Below are 14,390 nucleotides of genomic sequence, written 5' to 3' on the forward strand. Positions count from 1 at the left end.
CAGAAATATGTACATGTAGCACTTACATTACATATTAACTTATTGAAATTGAAATTACACACCATTTCTTACTGTTGGCACTGTTGTTAGAACGAGATTTATGTTTTGTAAATATGATGTACAAATATCTGTCAATCATTATACAATTGTCATGGAACCTTAATGTAGATAGCCATGATTTACTTCAAGATTTGTTTGAATTAATCTCCTTTAAGAGCAATCAAATCATTTGAATTCACTGTGGTTGACTATTTATTTGAAATTTTCTCTTCAGTAATTGTTTTCTACAAGACTGCTGTGTCTGACCCACTCATGTTCACAACACACAATAACACACTACCACCACATCAGTATCAATGCAGTCTTAAAAATGATCCACCATCCAAATAATTCCTGCTCTGTGGTGGTCATGTGGGTGTCTAGAGAGTGAAAGGAGGTTAACAAAGTATGCAGAGAAAGAGATGGACTACAGTCTGTAATTGTAGAACTACAAAGTGCTCCTATATGGTAAGTGGTGCTGATAAAATGGGCAATAAGCGTAGAAACAAGAAGGTGATTTTAATGTTGTGGCTGGTCAGTGTAGTTGGCCAGATAAAGAACATCATCCAGGAGGAAGGTGTATCTTTGTCAAAGTATATTAACGAGAGAAGACTTTACCACAAGATGTAAACCATTGGTAATGCTCAAAAACAGGAAGACCAGATGAGAGTTTGCCAAAAAAAAAAATACAAAAGCCTGTACAGTTCTTGAGCAATATCTCATGGACAGATGAGGCAAAACAAAAATGATGGGAAAGAAGAGTATGGAGAACAGAAGGAACTGCTCATGATCCAAAGCACATACCACCTTATCTGACAAGCATGGTGGATGTAGTGTAGACAGTGTAGAGGACTATATTAGTGCAGAAGACTGCTCAGGTTTCAGCAAAATTCTTTAGAACTCATTGGATGATACTTCACCATGTAAATGGACAGTGACCACACTGTGAAAGCAACCCAAGACTGTTTTCTTTTTAGACAAATAAGTGGAATTTTCTGCAGTAGCCAAGTTAATCACCTGACCTCAATCCAAAGTAAGCAATTACTTACTGAAGGCAAAGCTGAATGTAAAACACCCTAAGAACAAGCAGGAACTGAAGACAGCTGCAGTTAAGGCCTGCAGACCATCACCAGGAAAGAAACAACGTCTGGTGATGTCTATGGGCTCCAGACTTCAGGCAGAATTTTCAACGAAAGTATTAAAAATGACAGTTAAATTTCTGATTATGATAGTTTGTCTAATTGCTTTTGAGCACCTTAAATAGGGGGTTCAGTAAGTAGTGGCTACCATAGCAGTTAAGTCTTGTTTACCCTTTAGAGTCATGTTCTGTTTTTCCTTCACTGAGGGCTCATAGCTGTGAATGTAAATCTCATGGCACTGCACTCGAGACATGTACAGAGTTCAGTGATCAAGATCTGTATCAGCTGGCTGTAAACGTGTCTGAAAGTGCCACTGTTTTTTTCTACTGTTTATAACATGCCTACAAGTGAACTCATTAAAATATGCAATTATTAAATTCCTGTTTTTCCAATGCTTTCAATAAAAATATCAGTTTCATTTAGTTTTCAGCTGTAATGGGACAGAATTAGTCAGACGCATGCAGGTAAAAATTCCAGAGGAGACTTCACTAGTTTGAACATGATTCATAGTCGTGGTCAAAAAACAGGCGAAGGTCAGATCCAATACAAGCCAAACACAAAAATAGACATGCACAAAGAAAGTCAGATCCAGGCAAACACAGTCCAAAAAGTAAGAAAAACACAGACAAAGAGGCCGAAACACAAGACAGCAACTAAACACAAGAATGAACGCTCAGTACCTCTGTAGAAAGAAGCAATAACTCACACTGAACTAATCCAAAGCCTGAGCTATTATACTAACTAAACAAGTCACACGATGAAAGAAACAGGTGAGGCAGATCTCTGATGTGTAGAAAGCTGTGATGTCATAGTTATGTGTTCTCTCAGAGGGTTTTGAGTCCACCAAAGAGTCAGGGATGCATGACACTAGCAGACGAAGTGAGTGAGTATAAACAATGTCATGATATTGGCAATACGGCAGAGCCTGTAAACTTGTATAAATTCATTTTTAAATAGATTTTTAGACTCCCAGTGGTATTCTCTGAAACACGACAATGGTTTATGTATTTTCCAATATGCCCTAAAGTTAAAAGTATAATCTGTTTTCTGATGCTTAAACTGTACACATTTTTGACTAATATTCACAGAATATGACATTTTCCTATACTTTCAGAAAAAAAAGGTACAAAACTGTCACTGGGGCAGTACTACTCTTGTCTCTGGGGTGGTACCTTCAAGGGTACATCTCAGTACCTTTAGTCAGGGAACGTAATAGTAACATATACCATTGAAATTATATTTTCTAAGTTGTATTGACTCCACACACTCTATCTCATCTCCAGGCTTATTTTTTTGCTCTGTTTTGAAACGTTAGGTTATGAGATGGTACAAATACATACTTTTCACCTTAGTTAAGGTACACAGTTGAGCCTTAAAACCGCTGTTGTACCTTTAAGGGTAAATATACATTGTTTGTATTCTGATGAACCAAAAATGTACCTGCACAGAACCTTCACTTCTAACAGTTTCTAACAGTCTAACAAGACATGTTGCTACAAATCAGCCCTGAAGAGTTAAGACAGATGTGGATCCATGAAATAGGCCTTTTTTTAGTTCAGAAAAAAGACAGCACAGTCTGCTCACATAAGTGCCAAATAAAATATACATAACACTGTCATTTCAGTGTTATGGTATTACCCTGTGACTATGGCTATTTGAGCTAGGCCTTATAAATGTAAAAATTTAGTCAAAATGTGAGGGAAAAACACCTCTATGAAAATTCTAACTTCTGTCAGCGTCCCTATGAAATTCTTGTAGTTTGTTAGTGCTAATCTAATGGTGATGTACGTTAACATTTTTTGGCCATAGTAGATTAACCCCTTAACTCCCCAGGCTTATTACATACTAAGGCTTATTATTCTGAAACTACAGGTACTTGAATGCAAATTGATTGAGCTATTCGTAGGCATACTGGCAGGCCCATGGCCATATAAGAGTTAAACACAGACATTTGAAGCTTCTTAAAGACATGTTATTTTTGAAGCTTATGACAGATACATTAGCATATATTTTACCTTGTGGCAGTTTCACAGTGACTGTTTCAGTAGTGAGGCCTGTTGTAGAGCTGCTTCCCATTTCTAACAACCCACTGGTTAGGCGGAATAATATTCACCGTCAGTGCCTTTTTTTCAGTGGCTTCCAGAAGATGCGTTAGGATTTCTCTTGGGCTCTTTGAGTTTTAAACAATAGGAGAGCTTGTTTACCTATGTCTACCTAGATATTTCTAGATAATTCTTAAATTCTTGATCATTTCTAACTTGCTAATTTGCATTCAGCATTTATAGAATTTAGCCTTTACCCTTTTGTTTCCGTTTAGAACTCCATTTGCTTTTGTTCAGCACTAATAATTTGCCGTTAGCTCTGCCATAAACTGGTCAGCCAACTTTAATGAGAGCAGAATAGTCCGATTACAGAGAATATATAATAGACCAGTAAAGACTCGTTTTGCCAGACTGCCATCGTCTGCACAGCATTTGTCACACAAGTGTCAATGACATTTCAACAGTGGGCAGGCAGACATTCATGTAGGGTGCAAAAGATATAACTTTTCCTTCTTATTAGAAGTCTTCCTCTCATCTCTGCAGCTGTTGCTAGCTAACATTAGCTTTATTGAAATGCGATTAGCAAAGAACATGCATTTATGTAATTAAATGGTGTAATGGTTGAAATATACACCTCACAGAGGTCAAGAGTCCAGTCCCTTCTTCTTTCCGACCCTAAAAAACCAGTCGCCCCAAGTGATGATATTGAGACTTACCTTTTCCCTTTTGAGACACAAAAAAGACAATAAGCAGGAATTTTTTCCATATTTCCTATAGGACAGGCCAGGTTAGCATGTTACTTTCTCCCCTACAAGTTCTATAAGTCTGGGGGCCCTTGTTGACAGGAAATGGGCCCGTTGCTCCACGTAACCCAGCACTGGTTACTGCCCGAGCCCTAAGAGGCAGAGAAAGTAGACGAGAAAGTGGCCATGGACAACTTCTTGCACACCCTCCCATTCTTGATGTGTAGTTGAGGTTCCCAACAGATATTTTAACAGACCAAGTAACTTTTTTTGTATCTCATGATCTTTGCCAGTTTTTGTGGGTCAAACAGATTCACACAACCATGTATCACCCCCAAGCTGATGGTAAAAGTATTCAGCCAAACGATAAAAGGAATGGTTTGCTTTGTGATTGCAGAGGATGGAAAAGACTCCTGTCTAGATTAACCCAGTACGAGATTTACCAAGTTTATCACATAAATTTGTTGAAACAATTGACGAAACCTAACCCAGTTCTCCCAGCTCTGGCTGGCATCAACAAGCCTCCTGCCAGATCCATCCCAGAACAAGAGGAATCACATGTACACAGAATTTAAACATCGCTTACACTGTTGAGGCAAGGGGACAAAGCCAGGTCATTTTGGCTATTAAAATATGAAGAGTTTAAAGCTGCATGAATCAAAATTGAAGACCTAGCAGTTAAATAGGTCAACTACAACACTGGGATGTTTTTTTTAACCCTTTGGATAAACATAGCCAAAGATTTGTCAGTGCCCACCATCAAGTTCATGCAGAGTTTGGCAGCATTACCAGGCTTTGTCATCCTTTCACTTTCTAAGGATATTGCACTACTTGCTTGTTTAAATATTGATGGTAAAAGTATGGCATTATGCTAACATTGCTTGAGAAGAGATCAAAATACTCAAAATACAGCCTACGTCTCAATAGAGCACATGTGAGTGTGGTCCTTTCAATAGACAAAATAATTTACAAGATGTTATTTTATAAGATGCCATAGCCTAATTTATCTAAGGGTGGTTGTGCATCTTTTCAGGAACCTAGCTAAAAGATACAAGCATCAAGAGAGGGCTACAGTACTGGTCTCCCCCTCGCAAAGTGTTTATTTATTCCACTTGGTAAATTACGATGACATAACATTACATTTCACTTACTTAGAGAGACTTTTCATCTGATCATGCTGTTCAAGTGCTCTTGAAATACTTCTTTATATAGCTGCAGTGTTTGACAAGACTGAGCATCAAACTCTCGTGTCTCTTTTGTCCAGGGGATTGTGCAGTGACAAGCCTATTAACACTTAACATTCAGTTCATGCTGATTTGCTGCTCAAGAATGTTTGGGTGTTTTTTCTGTCCTGTTTTTCTTTGTAATGAGGTCCCACAAGTTTGTTAGTGAACTGTGACTACCAAGCAAAATTCACCTCTGCAGCAGCACTGAAAATTTGGTTTGATGCAGTTGACTAATATGCTAAAGATTTATCTGTTGGATTTTTTATGTAAAGTCAGTCATTCATATGGTTCTGCTCTTTATATATATATATATGTCCAGATGGACCATACCTGATTTTTTATCCAATCTTATCACATTTACATGCAATAATTCCATCTTTGAAAAGTGCTTCCAGTGTTGACTCTTGATGTAGTATGGTTCTAAAGGTCGTTAAGGTTTTTGGCAGCAGAGCATGTTTTTTCCCAAACTGGATTCCGCCCGGTTTTCTTAGCTGAACAGATGAAGAAAGGGGCAGAGTAATGCAGTGTAGGGGAGAGTCTTATAAAATCAGTTTAAACTCAGACAGTGTTTCTCAGGCACAACATCCATAGTAGTAGTCTATGTTAATGCCATCTTAAATATGAATACTTCATGAATGTTGATTCGAACATCAATGAATGTTATGAAGTGTTACATAAGATATTCTAAATGCGTTATGTAGACACGCTTCACCTTGTTTGGCCTGTTTGGTCAGGAGGAGTTCCTTACTCTGTGCAGTTATATTAGTGTCTGTTTTCTCTCTCGAGTGTATGTTTCCAAATTGAGGCAGGTAAGATCCAAGTGCAGACTTTTAGTCACAACAATAAACCAAAGAATTAAATAAGAGCAGTCTTTCACAGAAAGTCCACAACAGATGGAAATAATGATTAGAGGCCAACCATTAAAGACTGTGATCAAACAAACATTGGGAAAATAGGAGCCTCTGGTGGTGACTCATAGAATCTCCCTGTGCAGACATTATAAAATAGCCTTGTTATCAGATTATGAAAGTTTATATCTGAGAAATGCAATATTGAGTCTTTTTGATTCTCAGTTTTCAGTTCATAGCTTGTAACTCACACTGGTGTGGTTCATGCTTTTTTTAGCTTTGGTTCCCAGGTTGTTTTTATTTGCAGTGACAGAAAATTAAATGCAGTGAAGATTTCAGAACAGACAATGTGTTTCAGATACAAGTCATTCAGTTCCCTTTTCTTTATATGTGGTGTATGCAACCATTCAGACTTTCAGCCCTTCGTACACTCTGTTAAATCCGGTCATCACTGTGGAACTCATGACTAGTGGGTTCTACATTAAGATCTTACATAATTACTATGCACATGTCTAATAGAACCTTAATTCAGAAGGTAATATTTGAATTGGCATTGTTAAAAATCTCCTAAAAGTGGCAAGATCACATTAATTCACACCCACTGTAGATTTGTACTGATTTCTTTTTTGCTAGTTGTTAGAGTCCCTCAAACATAAGCAATGAATCATTTTAATGCTCCTATAACCACCTTCATTCTAGGGTGATTTCTTGTTAATGGACCTAAAACGAAGTGTGAAGTTGCTTGGCAGTCCTCCATCTATCAACTTCCCTTTGAGCTGTAGGGACACATGGACATAGATGTTATTCAGTATAATATATGGTCTGCAGCATCTTTAGTAGGTACATCTACCTACCATACAGCTTCCCTGACTTTACAAACATTTATAAATTCAGAATTCAGTTGACAGACTATAGTCTTGTAATCTGTGTCAACCTATTATGACCAGTGTTGGCCAAATGGCAGATGTTGCTCGGATGTTTTACATATAAATTTATGAATGCATGTGAACATAGTATTAACGGAAACACTGAAATAAATAACTAAAAATAAACTCAGTCTGAGTGGGCCCTTCATGAAGTTTGTCTCCCCTAGATGGCTATATTCAGCAATGCACAAAAGACAAAAGTCAATTTGTGTTTCCGATAACAATACGAACTAATTTTATATTGACTTATGCTTTGTTTTAATGTTTAATTAGTGTACCTTATTTAGCAAACAATTGGCACAGATTCAGCAGGAGTCAACAACACAAAGACATAAGAGTGCTTTTTGTACACTACCTGTTGGAGAAACAGCTGTGAACTGTCAGATGTCATCAAGTCTTTACTTGAATTCACTTTAAGTCGCATGACCATCACATTCTCTGTGGAGAACCATAGAGAAAATATAATTAATAATAATTACTAATAATTACTAACTGCTAATAAGCAGTTCAACACCACTGAAACATGACATTTTATATAAAAGTCTAGTTCTGTTCTTTAATGACCGATATATTGTCTACACAGTGGGGTCCAAAACTCTGAGACCACTATCGAAAATGCTTCTATTTTGCTAATTGAATACAAAGTTGTTCATTACAGGTTATATTATCTCTATAACAATGTGAGTGAAATGTAGAATCTTTGAAATATTTACATGAAGTTCAGAATTTCTTAGTATGTATTATGTCCCTCTGTTGCTGTAATGACCACAAGTACTGACATGAGCTTTGTTCAGACTGCAGGCAAATCGAATTTGTTTCTCAAATCAGATCTTTTGAGATGACTGTTTGCAGTGTTATTTGCAATTGATCAGATCGGACTTGTGTGTTCAGACATCACCAACCTATCTACATGGGTTGCTCTGGTAACAACATAGACATTAGTAACTACATAGATACACTGGTGATGCAGATTTAAAATGCTGATGCAGGAAAGATGGAGGTTTGTCATCTCGCCCTTCAACTTCTTTAAAATTCATAAGCATAAATCTGTGGTGCTCTTCTTGAATTGCAGCACTTCTGTCACTCTGGATTTTACATTGTTGTTGTTTGTTGCATTGCGAGTGATGCAAAAGACTTTGAATTCCAACTGAGATGCATCTATGAACATCCAATTGGAATCACATTTCAAACCACCTCTGAATGTGCTTTGTATCCTATTTGCAGAAACTGGATTTCCTGTGTTTTTGCTGTCCAGACTGTCAAAAATCACTCTGGATACAATATAGATATGCCAGAAATCAGCTTTGGGCTGACATTCAGCCATGGACTCCACAAGTTTGTGCAGAAGCCTCCGATGAGTAGATCAAATCCAGCTGAGAGTCCTCTAAACGTGTGAAAAAATCGTACCTTCTCGTACAAAGGCCTTAACAAATTGTTGTTTATTTCCAGGTTTAAATGAAAAACCAAATCCCAGATTTTCTTTGTGGTCTCAGACCTTTAAACCCTACTGTATTAAACAGACCATAAAAAACACACATATGCTGACCTGGTGTAGGTGGACCAGAGGTTGTGACAGTCATAGTTGAAGGGACGGTAGTTGAGGGAACAGTAGTTGTAGTGATTGTTTCTGCAGAAGCAAGAAGTTGCACCCAAAGCTGTATTTAATCAAGATTATCCATAGAGTTGCCAAATTATCAGGTACAAAATGAAAAAGAAATGCCTGGTGTACACCATGCTTTATTTTATGCTGGAGCATTTTCACAGCTCCTAGTAAAGGTCATTGCTAGCAGGGTTCTCAGCTCTAGTTCTAATGGCAGATAGGCCTAACAATTACACAATCAGACAAATTAATGAGAAATGAGACATTTAAAATAACTAAGGGAAACAGCAGAACTTATTTTAACTCTATTTTGCAAATTGTTCCAGCTTAATGGTAAAACCAGTTTGCCCAAAATCAGTTACGTAGTTGAAAGTTCAGAGCTGTAGGACAATGTTGTGTTACTCTAACCAACATTAAATAATAAATCAAAACCTTTAAAATACTCACTGGCACAGACTGATGGAAGCACATTGTCACAATATGCATCATTCCAACTCACTAAAAAGAATGAAAAAGCATAATTATGTTGAGGTCTGCAAGTGTACAAACATTCTATTAGCATTTCATTGATCAAGAGCCATTTCATAGTAGATCAGTGATGTAAAATTATCATTATAGAAGTCCTGCTGAAAATCATGCTGAAAGAAATAATACCTGGGAAATTCATCATTAAACAGTTCTCGCTATACCAATATCCATTATCAGGTTGTCCATAAGACCAGTTATTGTAATTGAATGCTGACCCATCTGTCCATGCCCACACCCCCTCCTATAAAAAGAAAGATGCAAATGGTAAAAAAAGAAAAAAAAAACAGTTAATACAGTGCATTCACAAATATTACTGGAATTATATTGGATCATCCAAACCTGTGCAGCATCAGTTCCACCTAACCATGTTTGTGAGTTTGAATTAGTTGCGTTCAGCACTAATTCCTGGATGAAAGTGTACTCTTCACTGCTGTGCACAGATGCAAGATGTCCTCCCATATTCACACAGTTTTGCTGAAAGTAATAAATAATATATATTATTATAATATATGTGAAATGAAGAGGTGAAGCAACACAAAGGTAAACATGTCCCTGTCCCTACTTTTTTGAAACATGTTGCTGGCATATATACTTCAAAAAACAGTTTCAGCATTTTTTTGTATTATTTTTAAACAAATATAGGGTTTACATGACTTGAACATCATTGCATTCTGTTTTCATTTACATTTTGCAGAGCATCCCAACTTTTTGAAAATGGAATTGTAGATAGAAAAACACTGAAGTATTCCTTCAAATATAATAAAGCATTTCAAACTGCACCTCAGCATAACTCCAGGTTACTGCTGCAGTGTAGATCCTGAAGCAGCGAGATCCAAACTGGTACCAACCATTCTGGCACTCTGTATTTTTAAGTGACATTACATGAATGGATGAGAATGATTATGATTCTGTGAACATGTCCCAGAAAAGCTTTATTTGCAGTCCTGAACACCCCAGAAAATGAACTGAAAATTATTAAAGCAGTCCCAGTCCTGGAAACCCCATGCTCTGAACATTTCTGTGTTTTCTATACTCCACCACCTGAGGCAACAAGGCACTTGTTGATTGGAAACATCTGGACTAAAGACTGTTGATTTCACTGCTACTGAAGCCTTTGCCACTATTAAAGAAGCTACAGCTGATGCACAAGTCGTTGTGCTTTATTAAAGGGCTGTAGTTGGCCACAGCCACGCCACGCCTCTGCCGTTAGTGTTAGACTCCTAGTACTTCCTAATCTAACAGAACACAACAAATGAGCTAGCCCTGCCTTTACACTTAGAGCGCTTATAGAATAACCAGTAAATAAATGCTGCAAATTACTCCAAAATTAACATGCAGAACATTTTGAACACGCTGCAATACTTACTGGCACACACTGATGGCAATAGTGCAGTACAGTCTACGTTATTCCAATACACTAAGGAAAGAAAGGAGGAGATGTATAATTATGTGCAGTCTTTAAGTGGTCTGCAAGCATTTCAGAGCATTTCCATAGTATATTCTTAAAATGAATGGCGCCATAAAGGGTTCTCTTTTATAAGATGTGATGAGCCTTAATGTACAAAGTGTAAACAGTTTACTTGAACCCTGCTTCAGAACACTGATATGATAAACAGGTCATAGGAGATGTCTCCTGCTGTCATAAATTGACATGACAGATTTTGTTCAATAATTAGCTGTGTCATGTTCTCATTAGCTGTAAAAGTCATGACACCTGCAGTAAAGTTTGATGCCTTGACAGCTTATGTCACATACTAATTTTGCTGTGTACTGCAGTTAGCTGTCAGAACATCAAACATTATGTAATCTGTCTTGATATAGTCACACAACAGTGTTATAGTACTAACAAAATATGTCATGACAACTAATGAGAGCATAAAACAGCGTCTATGATATGTTTATGACATGATTATGTCAATGTAATGTAGCAGTGTTCTATTAAAGTGTTACTGAAAAACATAAGAAACATAAGAAACTTTTAGATTATGTGAAGATTCTTTAAAGCTTTAAAGGGTATTTTTGCATTCACAAATCTCTTTTTCAAGTATGCTTCTTTAGGGAACCAAAAGTGCTTCTTTGATGATGCCTTTTTTAAGAGTGTAGATCAACTGAATGGAATCATTATAGAAATCATTTTCATAGAAGAAGCTCAAAAACTGACTGAAGGAAATGATACCTGGAACATTCATCTCTATACAGTTCTCAAAGCCAAGATAATCAGGTCGTCCAGGAGACCAGTTAATGTAATCGAATGCTGAGCCATCTGTCCACACCCACACTCCCTCCTATGAAAAGAAATGTGAATGCTCAACAGTTAATGCAATGACTTTATAAAGCATACTGATATATGTATATGTATATATATATATATATATATATATATATATATATATAATATATAAAGATACTTGTCCTACAAACCTGTGCAGCATCAGTTCCACCTAACCATGTTGAGTTTGAATTAGTTGCGTTCAGCATTAAGTCCTGGATGAAAGTGTACTCTTCACTGCTGTGCACAGATGCAAGATGTCCTCCCATGTTCACACAGTTTTGCTGAAAGTATTGAATCACATGGTCATCCTGTGTAATGATTAGCTTTCATTTTCATTCTTGACCTGCAGTCAAGAGTAAAATAATTCAACTGTAAAAATGTAGTGTAAAAAATTGCACCTCAGAGTCATTCCAGGTTGCTGCTGTTGTAAAGACCCTGAAGCAGCGAGATCCATATTGCAACCAACCATCCTGGCACTCTGCATTTTTGAAGTGATAATATGTACAGTTGTATTTAAAAGTTTGGCCGCCGCTGGTCAGATGACATGTTTTGTCAGTTGTCAAAGTGAAAATAACGTAATAAGTCCTTTACAGAGAACACTTCTGTACATTTAAATGCACAGTTAATGTTTATTTGCTAACTTAACATATTAGGAAAAAATATAAAATATTGCCTGTGCAAAAGTTATGGCATGTCTGTGTTGTAACATTTTATATTTATTGTTTTCTATATGTCAAACTCAAAATAAAATATATCAAAATAGGGCGTTAACATTAGAAGAAAAATGTGATATTGAAGTGTGTGCTCTGTAGAGGATGTGTTAACTTATTTTCACTAACAAAATCAACAAAACTAGTAATTTGACCATGAGTGTTCAAAATTTTGCATACTGTTTATATACTGGTATATAGTGTATATACTATATACATGATTCCTTATCATTTTATGACCCAGAAAGTACTCAGAAAATTAATTGTGTGTATGAACTGAAAAAGTCTAAACAAAGTTATAAAATTTCTCTCCTCATAACTAATCAATCTGTTTAAAACAAGTTGACACCTAAATTGAATCTTCTTGTAATCCGTTTGACATTCAGTTTCTATGCAGTACACCAACTGAATTCCTTCTATATTTCATAAATATTTTTTATACATTGACATTTTTATTTCTATGGATGTACCAACCAATTAAAAATATACTCTGACCTGATGAAGTTGGAGCAGATGTGGTACCTATCACAACATCTGATGAAACGGTTGTAAAAAGGGAAAATGGAATTTCTGCAAAATTTGGCAAAAATGTAAACATGTCAAAAATCAAAAATAATCAAAAAGTTTAGTTCACTTACATGGTTACCATATAAGTGAACACAGTGCACAGTTTTCAAGCCAACATTTGAAAAAACTCTCTATCTGACAATGACTAAAAGCTCTGCTCACCACAGAACATTCTGGCTTACTAAGGCACTGACACAATTTTTTACCGCAGTATCCTTATTACCGTTATGCGTAATACCTAACCAACCAATAATTGAAAATTCTAATAACCTTTGTATTTTATATTTCTAATTTTGTACTTTGAATATTATTAGAAATATTAATTTTAAGGGTTATTATTCAAAGTATAATTTGAATAATATTTTGGAATTTTGGAAAACAAAGAAAAATTCAAAAAATAACTTTGGACAATAATTTCTCTCTTAATTACCACATATAACCACCAATTATTCATATATTATTGTACTTTGACTTTTTATTGTAGCTCAATGTAGTAAAGCCATTTTCTAATTGTACTTTTAGTCTTTGGTCCAACAGGGTTACTCTTTTTGTAAATTTTGCACACTCAAATTTTGCTGAAAAATGAATGATCTGTTTATTGCAATTGTATAATTTCTTATGAAGTGATAAAAGGGCAAAAATATTAATAGATCAACATTTTAATTACCACCTCACACATTCAAACACACAAAGAATGTGTGTTATCTAGGAGAATTCAGTACATTTCCAAAGGAGGTCACTCTGCATTAGAACAACTGAGAACAACTAGAACACACACACACACACATAGATATTCATTTCAAGCAGAACATCTTTACTATATTCATTGTGTGTGTGTGTGTGTGTGTGTGTGTGTGTGTGTATGTGTGTGTGTGTAAGGTGGTAATTAAAATGTCAATAATGATTTTATCACTTCACAAGATATTATCAAATTGTGATAAACGTTTTCAGGTTTGTGCTCGTGGAGCCCTAAGAACCGCTGTAGTTAAGGAAATGTTAAAAATTCCTGTATGGACATAAATGGGTTAAGCAGCATTTATATATCTATGTTGGTTAAACTATATACATAGCAGTCATTGCCACTTTATACATGGTTTCCAGAACCAACTTCTCTTCAGTGAAGCTTTAGTATTGGCACACATATAGCAGACACATAGTGCAGTTTTTCAAGAAAAACAGGAATGGTGTATCAGAAAAGCCTCATTGTTCAGGGCTCCTCATATCCAATATCTCTGCTGATCTGTGTTTATATAGGGTGAGCAGCCTGCAGGTCATACGCTGCAGGGGCCTGAACATTAAAAACATGCACATATACACGTAAAACGCACCGTGCATCTGGGTGGTGAACAAAAATGCACCTGTGGTATTTAATCATGTCCAGATGTTAGGCTGCCATAAGTTTGAAATTAGTGACTGAGTTTATAGCTTCTCCAGTTTAAAATAAAAAATGAAAATATGTCAGTGGTGGTGGCAGTGCACATAAAGCAATACTTTAACATGAAAACAAATATGTCCATATTTTTTCCTATCTTACATCAAGGAAAGCAGATGCTACAGCCAACAAGGGGACAGATATGTCTGCAGATATGTTGGGTAATTTGAAAGATATTGTGAAAGATTTCAATCAGAAAAATGCAAGAAAAAAAGGAGCATTTGTTCATTGGTTGACCAATATGTTACAATTTTCCCACTCCCACTCAAAATGGTATAAAATCACATGGTGATTTTTTTCCCTCTTTATCTCTTAGAA

The 14,390-nt window shown here is 36.2% G+C and overlaps 1 protein-coding gene across 1 annotated transcript; it reads right to left on the reverse strand.

Annotated features, from left to right (window-relative positions):
* Positions 1–6,732: 6,732 nt before the first annotated feature.
* On the reverse strand, positions 6,733–12,812 carry LOC118826147 (macrophage mannose receptor 1-like). The gene is made up of 12 exons (XM_036597035.1): positions 12,803–12,812; positions 11,762–11,841; positions 11,513–11,644; positions 11,268–11,376; positions 10,458–10,508; positions 9,872–9,951; positions 9,431–9,565; positions 9,218–9,332; positions 9,011–9,061; positions 8,510–8,590; positions 7,319–7,401; positions 6,733–6,813 (listed from the first exon to the last, which is right to left on the reverse strand). Exons 1-12 carry the CDS (start codon positions 12,810–12,812, stop codon positions 6,733–6,735), a joined length of 1,008 nt encoding a protein of 335 aa, XP_036452928.1.
* Between the last annotated feature and the right edge of the window lie 1,578 nt (positions 12,813–14,390).

The sequence above is a fragment of the Colossoma macropomum genome, unplaced genomic scaffold (genome assembly GCF_904425465.1).
Source record: "Colossoma macropomum unplaced genomic scaffold, Colossoma_macropomum, whole genome shotgun sequence".
In the NCBI taxonomy this organism is placed as follows: Eukaryota; Metazoa; Chordata; class Actinopteri; order Characiformes; family Serrasalmidae; genus Colossoma; species Colossoma macropomum.

Excerpts from the sequence above, each read along its gene's own strand:
- LOC118826147 (XM_036597035.1), bottom strand. Across the intron at positions 11,645-11,761 it reads CAACCTGGAATGACTCTGAG|CAAAACTGTGTGAACATGGG; the intron begins GTGCAATTTTTT and ends CAATACTTTCAG. Across the intron at positions 10,509-11,267 it reads TATAGAGATGAATGTTCCAG|TGTATTGGAATAACGTAGAC; the intron begins GTATCATTTCCT and ends TTCTTTCCTTAG.